The sequence below is a fragment of the Nicotiana tabacum genome, chromosome 10, assembly GCF_000715075.1.
Source record: "Nicotiana tabacum cultivar K326 chromosome 10, ASM71507v2, whole genome shotgun sequence".
Classification (NCBI taxonomy): domain Eukaryota; kingdom Viridiplantae; phylum Streptophyta; class Magnoliopsida; order Solanales; family Solanaceae; genus Nicotiana; species Nicotiana tabacum.
The window spans coordinates 167,699,804-167,712,798 of record NC_134089.1 but is presented as its reverse complement, the minus strand read 5'-3'; the positions used below and the strand labels follow the sequence as shown (position 1 = coordinate 167,712,798).

The 12,995-nt window shown below is 35.0% G+C and overlaps 1 protein-coding gene across 5 annotated transcripts; it reads left to right on the top strand.

Moving 5' to 3' along the window:
- Positions 1-3,765: 3,765 nt before the first annotated feature.
- Positions 3,766-9,114, top strand: LOC107789322 (nuclear transcription factor Y subunit A-4-like). 5 transcript variants are annotated; one of them, XM_016611106.2, is made up of 7 exons: positions 4,006-4,211; positions 4,284-4,457; positions 6,268-6,641; positions 6,997-7,109; positions 7,185-7,256; positions 7,782-7,982; positions 8,571-9,114. In XM_016611106.2, the coding sequence occupies exons 3-7, from the start codon at positions 6,332-6,334 to the stop codon at positions 8,856-8,858; spliced, it is 984 nt and encodes a 327-aa protein (XP_016466592.1). In that variant the 5' UTR covers positions 4,006-4,211; positions 4,284-4,457; positions 6,268-6,331; the 3' UTR covers positions 8,859-9,114. The 5 variants fall into 5 exon arrangements, with proteins under 5 accessions (XP_016466595.1, XP_016466591.1, XP_016466593.1 ...); XM_016611109.2 differs by lacking the exons at positions 4,006-4,211; positions 4,284-4,457 and adding an exon at positions 3,766-3,925 and having other exon boundaries at positions 7,821-7,982; XM_016611105.2 differs by lacking the exons at positions 4,006-4,211; positions 4,284-4,457 and adding an exon at positions 3,766-3,925.
- Positions 9,115-12,995: the final 3,881 nt, after the last annotated feature.

The window sequence follows — 12,995 nt, the reverse complement described above, 5'->3', positions numbered from 1 at the left end:
GTTGGGTAGATAAAACTGATGATGGCCGAAAATACCTTTATTTACTTTTGTGCAATCAACTTTGATCCCTTCTAGTTCCCTAGTCAGTTACTGTCTTTAAAAAATGCGTTTGAAGTACATATGGAAAAAGGGTTAATTTCTTACATATAATCTAATTTTATCCGTTATATTAGTAAAGTCACAAAATTATTTCTTGTATCACTAAAAATGCCAAGTAAAGTCACAAAATTGTTTCTTGTATCTTTAAAAATGCTAAATTATGTGTTAATTTCTCAGATAATACAACTAATCGGAAAGTTGCTTTCTGTTGCCGCAAATCTCTTCAACTCTGAATCGGACCCCAAGTAACTGTAAGAACTCGACTTCAACAAATTTAATCAAATATTAACCTTTTAACGAGTAATTCATTTCACGTTGGTTTAGTCCGTTATTAAGAAAGACATATGTAATGGATTTCATTAATTTGCAAGTAGATCTTTTTATTTTGTTTGAATCGTCATGCCTTACCAACAAGTGTTATGATGAAGTGGTAAGCGGTGACGGACCCAGGATTTTGTGCAAGTGGGTTCAGTCAGAGAAGTCCATAACTAACATAAGTTGTATAAGCGAGTTCAAAAATAATTTCTATACAAAATTTACCCTGCTTTAGCCATAATTTATACATATACATAGTATTATTTTTTGACGAAGCGGGTTTAGTTGAACTCACTTCTCACCACTTGGGTCCGCCCCTGGCGGTAAGTACTCTTTATATTTAATTAGAAATTTTGGGTTCGAGCGTTAAAACACTTTAGTCAGACTTTAACGTGGGTAATGTACCTTAGGGGAGAAATAAAGAAAAAAAAATCGTGTAGCCCATATTTACTATGCCCAACTGTTAAATGCCTAACAATTAACTCCACTTCCATTTAATTGGTTTAAAGTGAGGTTTACTTGCCAAAAACGACAAACAGTGGGATTTGGATTACATTTGTCCTTATTTTGTCGTCGTTTAGTCACCTCAAACCGCCAAAAAAGATCACCGGATTTCCGATGCCTTAGAAGTTTTATTTTGTGTCTCGTACAATTTACACGTTGTATGAGACTTCTTTTTATCTCACAAATTTGTGGACCTTAATCTTATATTTCTGGGTCCACAAAATTATGCGATAAAAAAGTTATCTCATACAACTAGTGTCAGTTGCATGAAAAACAAAATAAAATTTTCCCCTATGTTGCTGTTCTTACGTTAAAAAACCTGCCCAGAATTTTGATTCTTTTAACAACTACTCCTACCAATCTATTGCGTGGATATACAGACTGGCCTTCTTTGTCAACTTTCTTCTTTTACATCCTCCATCGAATAAGTTTAAATTCAAAGTGGAGCCAAGAATAAGTTTTGGGACGGTAGTTTGTTTGAGAAATAATGACATGCTTTTATATAATTTAAGGTTAAAATTTTTATTTTATATATAATGATAAGCTTTTATGATCACTCAAATTTTAAACAATATTTAATATTGCAAGTTTCAAAAAAAGAAATTTCTTGAGCTCTTTGCCGAATCAAACTAATCACATCAATTGAAACGGAGTGAATAATTATTATATTATTTTTAGTTTTTTGTCTAGCATTAATCCCAAATCTTAACTACTTCTCTCCCTACTTTGACAAGAGGGGTTGCTCTGATGGTAAGCAACCCCCACTTCCAACCGAGAGATTGTGAGTTCGAGTCTCCCCAAGAGCAAGGTGGGAAGTTCTTGGAGGGAAGGATGTCGGGGGTCTATTTGGAAACAGTCTCTCTACCCTAGGGTAGGGATAAGATCTGCGTACACACTACCCTCCCCAGACCCCACTAAGTGGGATTATACTGGGTTGTTGTTGTTGTTGTTGTTGTTGTTGTTCTCTCTCTACTTTGACTTAGGTAACTATTACTCCTTCATTTAAAAAAAAATTTACCTCTTTCCTTTTTAGTCTGTTTTAGAAAGAGCGATTCCTTTTTAAATTTGAAAATAATGTAACATTAAACTATTTATTTTACCCGTAATGAGATGATTTATGATCATATAAATATTTATGAGTTATTTAAACCACAAGTCTTTTGTTCCATTTTAAACTCCATGCACGGTCAAATATGTTCATCTTTTTAAAATGGAGAGAATATTAATTAACTAGTACTAGTGTGAATGCGAGGCAGAAGTTTCTCCCAGTCTCTAGAAAACTAAGTTTAATATATTGAGGGGGAATTTTTTCAATTATTGATATATTTAATTAAATTGACGTGCAGTGTTTTAAAGGATAAAATTAAGATAAAATGTTAGGACTCGTCTCTAGATGGGTAATCTCTAAATAGGAAATTGAGTTTTTGGCTTGTGTCACAAGATCTTACGATGAAAATTCCTTTTTAATGTTCGATAGGTTAAACAAATTTCATATATACTCATACTTTAGGTTCCTAATTCCTATGTTTATTTAGAGAGAACTAATAACTATATTTAAAAAAATGAATTCTACTTCAAGTTATCTTATTTTATTCATTTTGTTGCGACCAAATAAACATACACATTACGAACCTAAGTATGAGTACATAGGAAACTATAATTACTGTAATATAAATATAGAAAAGGTTCCCTTTCACTCGAAATATTATAATCTATATGAATCTATCTTACGTTAACTTGTTAAAGGTGACAATTTCTCCTTGTGTCTATCGAAATGGATAAGAGAAGAGTCACGTAAGTACATGCATTTCATAAAGTTATTAAACAAAATAAATTTAAAAAGTTCAAGTTTCTAAATTAAATCTTGCATTACTAATTAATCTCAATATAACTAATACTATTTTTGGTTTACGCTATTAAAGTTTGCATAACCTATGGGGCGTTTAATGCCGAAAATCATATGGTGTATATATAACCCATGCATGCATAAATTAAACGATAATTTATGTATTATTATATGAAAGTATGAGAGGTTGACCATGCATGAATCTTAAATAATAATACATGTATTATTTATTCACTATATAACAATTCATGTATTGTACGATAATCCTACGTAGTATTATTTATAACTAAACCACAATCAAACGATATTAAACTATAAGTCATTGCCTTGTATGTGGGGCATTTTGGTAAATAGGCTCAATGGACGAACCAATAACCTTAACCGTTTCGAAATTAATCCATTTAAAATTCGGATTACAAAACACACTCCACAATTTACGAGCGTGTACCTCACACGTCCAAAAAAGAAGAAAGAGAAAAAGAGATAGGTCATGCAAATGAAGATTAAGCGCGTGACAGAAGTAATTACAGTGGAACAGTAAAGGGCGGCTAAACACAGTGGGTAAAGACTAAAGTAATTACTACTATTTTAGTGTTACAGTACAGACCTCTGAGCCAATTAACACTCTCATCTTTTAAAAAAAGAAAGAAGTCAGAAATGGTTAAAATTTTGAAAACTGATGATGCCATTTATGTGTTAGCAAGCTACTCTACTTTTCCCTTCGTTTCAATTTACGTGAACTTGTTTTAATTTACGTGAACTTGTTTGACTGAGCACGGAGTTTAAGAAAAAAATGAAGACTTTTAAAATTTGTGATCCTAAACAAGTCCAAATGGACCCAGAATATTTGTGTAGTTATAAAAGCCTCTCATCAAGGGTAGAGTTGTAACTTTAAGCTAAATTGTTACCAAATTTAGAAAGGATTCCTTCTTTTTGGAACGGACTAAAAAGGAAATAGGTTCACGTAACAGATTAGTATTTACTTAGCTACTATTGGAATTTTCTTTTTAATTCTTAAACAGCAGAAGCAGCATGTTTTTTTTAATACTACTATCTCTTTTATAGAGAGAGGGAGAGAGAGTTTGAAGGAAGGGAACATGCTTAATTTCATCCCAACAGGCGACTCTTGTGTTTATTTTCCTTTCTTTTCCTAATCTAAAGGTATTTCTCCATTTCTTTAATTTAAAGTTTTCCCACTTATTTATCCTACTTCAAGTTCTGAGATGATTATATATTTTCATATACACGTAGACTTGTTCTTTTCTTCTTCTCTTATTATATTAGTCATGTTTTCTGTTTGTTTCGGTTTTGCCATTTGTTTTTGCAGTAAAATCTGCTATTTTGGGTATTATATATCTCTGTGTTCTCCACTTCTGCTTATTGAATGTTGAATGCATGTGGTTAGTTTTCTGCTAATGGTTATGCACGTGTAAAAGGAAAATAATGGGTAAAGTTATTATCTTTACTTTAATATGTGATACTGTTTATGGTTGGATACTAACTGGGGTTTTGACTTCAGGTTCATATAGTCTGTTTTGGGTATATCAAGAAACTTAACAAGATGGAATTTTGGAATGGTGCCTGTTATGTGTAAAAGAGATCTACAATTTGCTTTGACTTTTCTTCTCAGCTACTGTTCTTTGTCCTCATTTATTTTTCTCCTTCTTCTCAGCTACTGTTCTTGTTCCTTCTGGTAAGCTGGGTTTTCCTGGTGTGTGTGTGTGTGTTTTTTTTTGGGGGGGGGGGGGATAGCGCACGGGAAAAAAGAAAATAAATAGGTTTTCAGGCATTTTCTGTTTTTCAGGATTTTCTCTCTTTTGTCATTTGTCATTAATTGGACTTATGGTTGGTTGGAGCTGTATTGATGAGTATTAAAGATGCATGGGGATTTGGGGCGGATGCAGTGTATTGGTGGTGCCGGGTTCATCTTAACCCGGTGCTTTTATATGTGTAAAAATTTCCTTAAAATTGCATTAAATTGTAGGTATGAATCTCTGACTTTAAAAATACAATGGATTCAATGCTAAAAACCTTAAAAATTGAATGCATGATTTAGTAGTTCTGTGTATTTTCTGGTCGATGATGGAACTTTAGGTTTGCTCTATAAACTAAAAAAGGACAGTTATTTGGTAGGTGATGGGCTATTGTTATGTTATTGATTATTAATTGTTTGAAGCTGTATGTAAACCTGGTACGCAAAATGACAACCTACCCTCTTCTTTATTCCTAGCTCCCATCAACCACCTTAGTACCAGTATGATTAAATTGTCTTGTTAAAAAATCAAGTCTTTGTATGGCATGTTTGGCCAGCTTGATTGATTTGTGGTTTAACTTGAATTTCCATGTTTTTAGTTATAATCTGAGCTCTGTAGGTTAACTCAATAGTAGTAGCCCATTAATTGTTTACCCTTAAAATTGGATAACAATTAAACTTATAATGTGGTTTTAAGGATATGTGATTTCACCTAATATCAATTGATAGATGCAAAGAGTAATAATAGAAATTAACAATATTATAAAGCAAACCAGTGTTTGAACGGAATTCAGCCCTCGAGTTGAATACCCTCGAACTAATTTGTGCAAGAACAGTTAAAATATAACAAACTGATGAACAAGAATATGAACTATAGAAAAGGTGTTATATTGCTTTGATATCTCAGAGTGTAAGGTGTCTACAAAATGATTAGGACCCTCTTTATATAGTAGAGGAATCCTATCTATGGTACAATTTTAATTACGGAAGTAAATCCTATGATTAGCCTAAACACTTGTCTTTGATTTGATCCGTTCTGAGATTCCCGCCATGATCTTCAACCAGTCATGGATATCTCGCTTTCCTGTTATTGTGCTTTGCTCAGAGTCTGCCCCGTGTAGTCTCGATCGTTGCCGGCCTCGATCTCGGCAAGCACTTCGATTCTCGAACTCGGTACCTTGTTTTCGTCACTTTGACCTGCTCCACTATGAGGCTAACCCTCGATTCAACTCCCTGATCTCGATCAAATAGTAAAATCGTGTCGGCCCGATTTTAACCGTATACAGTAATATATGTTATTTTCATGGAGATTTGAATAAAGAAGTATTTATGGAGGTCCCTCCTGGAGTAGTAGTATCTGAACCAGGATGTTTTGGAAGTTATTGTTTTGGGTGGGGGGTGGGGTTGGGGGGACCATAGAGTTGAAGACTAATGTACCTTCGAAAATTTGATGCCTCAAGTTTGGTAGCTTGAAGCTGCTTGGTGTTTACATGAGAGTTTGAATATCGAAATAAATTCTGGGCAAGTTGCTTGAATGGATATCGTGGAGTTGCGTAAGATGTTAAGTTGCCAACTATAAATGGTATTAAAACATTAATACTGCTTTATGCACTAAAGCAGTCATTTTAAGGGATCAAGAGAAAATATCAAGTTCAAATTGATTTATCTGCCTCGCTGCTCTATCATGTTATGGGTGTTCTGTATTTTATTTTAATATGTTATGCTTTTCATTTTTTGGTCAATTGTGCAGCCTGCTACTCGTCTTTGTTGTTTCACCGGATTATGCCTAGGAAAAATTATGTGCGGATAAGCAAATGGCTGTTCGAGCTCAAGCTTTACCAAATAGAAGCTTAGAACAAACTTCCACCTGCTTTGTGCCTCATTTTGCTGTCAATAGCTCAACATGGTGGAGTTCCAATGAAGTGCAGTCTTCACAGTTTCTACCGAAAAATTTAACCTCAGAAGTGGTATTTCAACCTCCGCCCTGTCAGCAGATGAAGCCTCTTGGTCTGGGATTACAAGGCGACGACTCATACTCCACCCAATCAAATAGTAACTCCCCGCTAGAAGTGACTGCTTTGGGGAAAACAGGTTCTCAAGATCAATGCGCTTCTTCTGGATCTGGTAATTACTTGCAGATTATTAAGTGAATCTTTTCGGACTTTATAGTAGTGTAATCATTAATGACTGCTGTTAGTAACACTTCAGTAAGAGTGGATTTTCTGGATCCTTTGTCTTAATTGGTCTGAGAAAGCACATCTCGACTTGTTTAGATGGTGCTTGCTTAACGTTTATACATTTGCAGCATGATCTTTTATACGATAATGACTCACTTGTGCTGACAATGGCTGAATTCTATATATGAAAAGCTATTTAGTTTAGTGCTGATAGCTTTATCAAAACAGAATTTGACTTTTTCCTGGATAGTTTATTTGCTATTAGGAGTGGAGTATCTTACGGCTTGTTTTGCTTTCCTCAGTTCACGACGAGAGCTACAAAAGGAATAAGCAAGCTCAAATCAAGACTAATCCTTTTATTAGATATCCAGAATATCCCACCGATTGTTCACAAAGTGAAATGGCCCATTCAATTGTAAGTTCCTGCTATCCAAGGATATTTTGCTTTAACATTTGTATTAAACTAATCTATCAAGATTTAATGTTGCAGAGCCACGCTCCTTTTGGTTACTCCGACCCCTATCTCAGTGGCTTTTATGCTGCTTACGGACCTCATGTTTTTGTGAGTATTGTAATATCATATTTGCCTCTCGTGTTGCTTATTTTCAGTTTCTTTTCTTTTTTCCCTACTAGATCACTTTTCACAATGGCCCTTATATATTAAATAGAAGGTGATCCGTTAATGTTTGTGGTCTTTTTGACATATCAAGTCTTGGTTTATGGATATGAGAGAAGGCTAAATGCACTTTAACTCTTTTATGTTTTTGCAATGACATCGTATTGGCTTGTTTTTCTTACCTTACTAAAATGCAATTAATCTTGATTTTCCTTTTATGTTCCTATCCTTATGTGCATGATGTTTTACAACTTCAAGTTGTTTGATTTTGCTAAAACTGTACTTCGTCCTTAGTTAACCTGAAAGAGTGCATAAGCCATTGTATGTAGGAATTATCATTGTTTTGCGACTTATATGTGCACTATTTGTATTCTGAGTCAAGCTTTAAACATTTGATTCAATCTGTGCACTAGGTGATGTATTTGCTCGGAAAGGAGAATAATAATGAATATTGTATTTTGATTCGTCCAGTCTCAAAATAGTTTTAGTTCTGACATTTGGTCAATTCAGCCTCAAATGATTAGCATAGCGCCTGCACGGGTCCCTCTACCCCTCGATCTTGCAGAAGATGGACCGGTTTATGTAAATGCGAAACAGTATCATGGGATCTTAAGGCGAAGACAGATGCGTGCTAAGCTTGAGGCTCAAAACAAACTTGTCAAAGCTAGAAAGGTATATGTTACTTTTCATCTTTTCCCATGTTTTAGTAGTGAAGCAAGTTCAAATCTGTTTGTCTGAGTTGATTTTCTGCCAATGCACTATGCTGAGACACCAATTGGGGAAAACGGATAGACTGGAGAGTTTCTTCACATTTACTGGGGATGTATGATTATGTCAATAGGTACTTGACTAGAAGGTTTTATTTTTGCCTCTCCGGAGGAGGCTAGAGTTTTCGGGTTATGTTGTGTTTAGAGTTTCTCAAGCTGGTTAATAATGCCTATCTAGTCTAACTAGGAAGATATAAAGGTTTTTAGTACCATGTTTACAGATTGAAGCAACTCAAAGTGTGAAAATAAACATCATGCAACTGTGCATGTAGTGTAGTCCCTGCCAATGGTCTCATCTATTATAAGCTTAAACCTACCTTTTAGCCAATATTATAAGCTTAAACTTGCTATAACTTCTAATTTTCGATCTACATTGGGCTTAATCAGCCTTCACAAGGTAGGAGGTTAGGTCTGCCTACGCATTACACCGAGTCTCTTGTTGTTGTCGTATTGGGCTTAATCTGCGTTCATTTCCCTTGTTGACTGCATACAGCCGTATCTTCATGAATCACGGCATCTTCACGCGGTAAAGAGGGTTAGAGGGTCCGGAGGGCGTTTTCTTAGCACAAAGAAGCTTCAAGAATCAATTCCAAACGACTTGAATTCTTCTCAGGATTTGGTTACACGTGAGGCTCACACTTCTGCTTTCTTGAGCGTCCGACAGGATGCTGCGCATAACAGCGTCATTTTCCAGCAGCAGCAGCATGATCACAGGGCCTCAAGTCTATCCTCTCACATGGCTGTTTCCATGCAAAGTAGTAGAAGTACTGGCATTTCATGAACATGGCTGGGACTCAGTAATGTACTCAAAGTTGTCTTGTGATTCAAGTTTCAACTCACCCGCGGGCAATTCATCCTTGGCTTTATACTCTTACTGTTATGTCTTCCTGGTTACTCTAATTTTTTGATAAGGTGTTCTCTAGTTATTCTAATTATCAACTGGATTTTCCACTTTTGTAATGGTGTACTTTTGGTTGAACTCTAGGTGCTTGGACCCAACTTTATGGAAAGTTTAAAAGTTCTCTTGTTATGTTTAATGGCTCGTAGCTATTGCTTTCTTTTTATCTGAAACAACCTCTCTACCTTTAAAGAAGGGGTAAGGTCGCGTATACACTACCCTACTATTAAGGTTAAATTGTTTAAACACAAAGTATCCCTCGGATGCAACTCATAATGAAGTGTAACAACGAGGAGCTAGATCCCCTCCCACCCACCGACCCACCCCAAAAAAAATACTTAATAGAAATAGAAGGAAATGTTCATGTTGTTTAAGGAGTCAGAAAAGGCTGGGCACAAAGCATACTTCAGATTCATAATTGAAGACTGGGAAAAGAAAAGGAGAGCTGTGTTTTTAATTTTCCAAATAGAAATAAGAAAGAATTTTCCTAGGAAAAAATAAACAAGAACTTTGTTGAAAGCTAAGTACTAGTAATTAATATGAGTTGCGTGATGATATGATAGTTGAGATCATTATTTTATGCAAAAAAAGGCACAAAAGTTGGAGCAACTCAAAGGAATAATAAGTATCCCATCTCTATCTATCCAGCACATCCAAGAACTCTTTGACAATTAATTCAGATTAATTATGTGCAATCCTTTGGGGAAAAGAGTGGTGGCCTTTGGGGAAAAAATGGACAACAAATGTATGGTATTTACAAAATTCATGAATAATATATATTTATATATATAAATCCTATTTAATCTATAAAGTGTAACTTGTATTACTAAGTTAAGTGTCATAATTTGATTTTGTTTGGATATTCAGATGACAGCTAAACTTTTATTGATAAAATTGTGTTGCAACTGAGTTTTTTTTTTTTTTTTTTTTTTAATTCAATTATAATGTTATTGTTTTAAAGCTATGGTATCAACTGGATTTACTTTTATTAGCAAAAGAACGTATAATTTTGAAGAATAAAAGAATCAATAAACTTTTAATATACTTCATACACTTTACTATCATGGTCATGTGGTACCTTGTATGATACTAGTCCATAAATACCGGGTATTATAGCTTGGACCGTATTTTATCCCCAAATTTTCAAACTTCGACGAAATTCATTTTCTTTAATTCGATCACCCTCTAACCTTCACAAATTTACTTATCACTTGTTTGAAATAGTACAATACTTATAATCTTAAAATAATCTCATTCCCGAGCTATATTGATTAAATTACGACAAAACTTTAACGTACGAAAATGCGGGATGTAATATCTCATTTCCGAACTTTTATCAATTCACTTATGGCATACTTTCACATACGAAAATATGGGGTGTAACATCATTCCCCTCTTTGGAACATTCTTCCTCGAATGTTGACTGATGCACTTATCATTTTCATAACCTATGTCTTCCGAATACTTTAGTACTCTCCTTGCCATCTAGGCAACTGTTCTGTGAATAAATCCAAATGTATGGGCATTTCCCTCCTTTAGGCCTCTTTCTCATACCATGATTTGTGGTCGGAATACTTTCAATCTCGTAAATATTGCTACCTTCTATCATGTGGCTTGTACGACTCTGACCTTGTATGTGCGCCTATGGGACTCTTCTCTCCTCTTTCCTCCAGCTTTTAGCCAATCTCTAGGCCTCACTTTTTGAACATATACAAAATTATGATAATTTGTCCCTCTGGGCGTCATTAGCTTTACTACATCTAAGTAGTCTATACTATACCATAACTCTTACTTTAATTTATCGTTACTGTGGTCTGCTACCGAACTCTAGGTTACTCTCGTTGCTTATCCTATATGCATAAAGCTAAGTCCTTTAACTAGGGGTGGACGTTCGGTACTTCAGTTCGGTATTTAAGAATTTCGGTTCGGTATTTCGGTATTCAGTTTATCAATTGTACATATCAGATACCATACCAAAATATTTCGGTACGGTTCGGTATTTCTTATTTTGGTTCGGTATGGTTTCGGCACGGTTTCGGTTTAATACATATTCATGTGTCACGTACTGCTAAGTGCTAAGAGCCTAAGCATTAAGCAAAAGGCAGCATCACTAAATAATCAAATCTACCAATTCTGCATAACAAAAGGCGTGTAAGGCAGCACCGCATCAACACTAAGTAATCTACCATTCTGCCTAAAAAAAAGCCAGCAAGCCAGCAATACTAAATAATCAAATAAGCAAGCTAGCAACACTAAATAATCGTCATTGTATGACAAACTTTCGCCCAACTTACAAATAACGAGTGCAACAGTGCACAATTCAAGTTTAACGAGTGCAACAGTGCACAATTCAAATCTACCAATTCTGCCTAACTCACAAATAACCACAATTCAAGTTTAACACAGTGCAACAGAATTAAACAAAAGCAAAAACTCTAACGAGTAGCAGTAGAATTACACATAGCTCAACAAAAATAGAGAGGACATCCCTCAATTCAAGTTTACACTAATAGTCTCGAATCAACTTAGTCTTAATTCTTAAATACGGATTTCAGGAAGACGCTCAAGACAACGCCTAATATGCTTTCTTAAACAATATGTGTCGTTCCTCTTTGTATGAATATTATGGACTCAACCACAATATTTGCACTCTACTTTGCGAACTTCTCCGTTATCTTCTATCTTCAGTAATAGGTAAACTTTCAGTTGAACCGACATCACTTACTCTACTTTCATCTGCCATCTACACAAAATTAAAACAAATATAAACACAAATTAAGACTAATGCTAACAAATTGAGAACTTGCTCATAGAATTGAACACTTTTGAGTTTTGGGAACAGAATTGCAAACAAATGAAACATGATTTAATGCTAACAAAGGCATCCTCGTAAACAAACCACTATGATAACTTACGAAATACAGACCCTCAATCAGTGAATCTCACATCTATTGTTTGGAAGTGATGCTTATTTTTCGTGAGGGATAATAATATTTCAAGGCTTAAGCTACTTACAAAATAGGATATACAATTAGGGAACATAGGTAAATCATGTTCTATTGACAGAATTAACATGAGTACCTCACAGTAAACATTCATAATTACTAGGTGCTTAAAGCTTCATAATAAATTTTCCATATACAGTAGTCAAGAAATTTCGAGATGTTTACTAAAATAATATTCCTTCTCCAACAATACAGCTATTATTCTAAAAAAACTGAAGATTGAAGAATGAAAAGTTATGAACCTGTTGAAGAGTTGAAGATCGAAGAATAAAGGTAAAAAATGAGTAAACCAGCAGTCACACTTGAGAGTCGTCGGCGCCGAGGTCGTGAAGTCGCCGTGACGTCATCTCTATCGCACTCCCAGACAGCCAGACCGCAGTCGCAGATCTAATTAGGTTTCTCGGTTCTCAGTTCTCTCTCACAGCAGCCGATCTTCAGTACTTAGGTTTCTAATTACTAATGGAATTTTTACAATCCTATGCCATATAGGAAACTATATTACCCTTAATGTTTAAGGTTTGATTTAATTACATTTAATATACCTAATTACCAATTTTATACCATAAGGTGTTTTAACTGTAAATTAATTGTACCTTATATCACTCCTAAATTAAAGGTACCGTATATTCCTCCATATCCCTACCCCCCCACGTTTCTCTCTCTCTCCTAAACCTATGACCCCACCCACGTATCATGACACACACACACGATTCTAGCCATTTTTACCTCTACTAAAACCAGAAAAACAAAGCTTCAAACCCACTGCTGAAGCTTCTTATACAAATCCAGTCAAAATTAAAGCCAAATCTTCAATTTCGTTCATACACACTTTTAATTCCCCTTGAGCTTCAAAATTTCTCAATGAAGGAGAACAAAACTTCAAAACACAACCCTAAAAAGGATGTAGAATCTGATGTACCTTCTTTCGATTTGGGTGTATTATCACCACATTCACCCCCAAAGCAAGGGAAATCTGCACATGCAATTGTAGATATGAAGTATAGTGTTTCTCCTC

Bases quoted from the DNA above. Each gene is read 5' to 3' on its own strand.
- LOC107789322 (XM_016611105.2), top strand. From the start codon at position 6,332: ATGGCTGTTCGAGCTCAAGCTTTACCAAATAGAAGCTTAGAACAAACT. The intron at 6,642-6,996 runs GTAATTACTTGC...TGCTTTCCTCAG, and splicing joins ATGCGCTTCTTCTGGATCTG to TTCACGACGAGAGCTACAAA. The intron at 7,110-7,184 runs GTAAGTTCCTGC...TTAATGTTGCAG, and splicing joins GTGAAATGGCCCATTCAATT to AGCCACGCTCCTTTTGGTTA.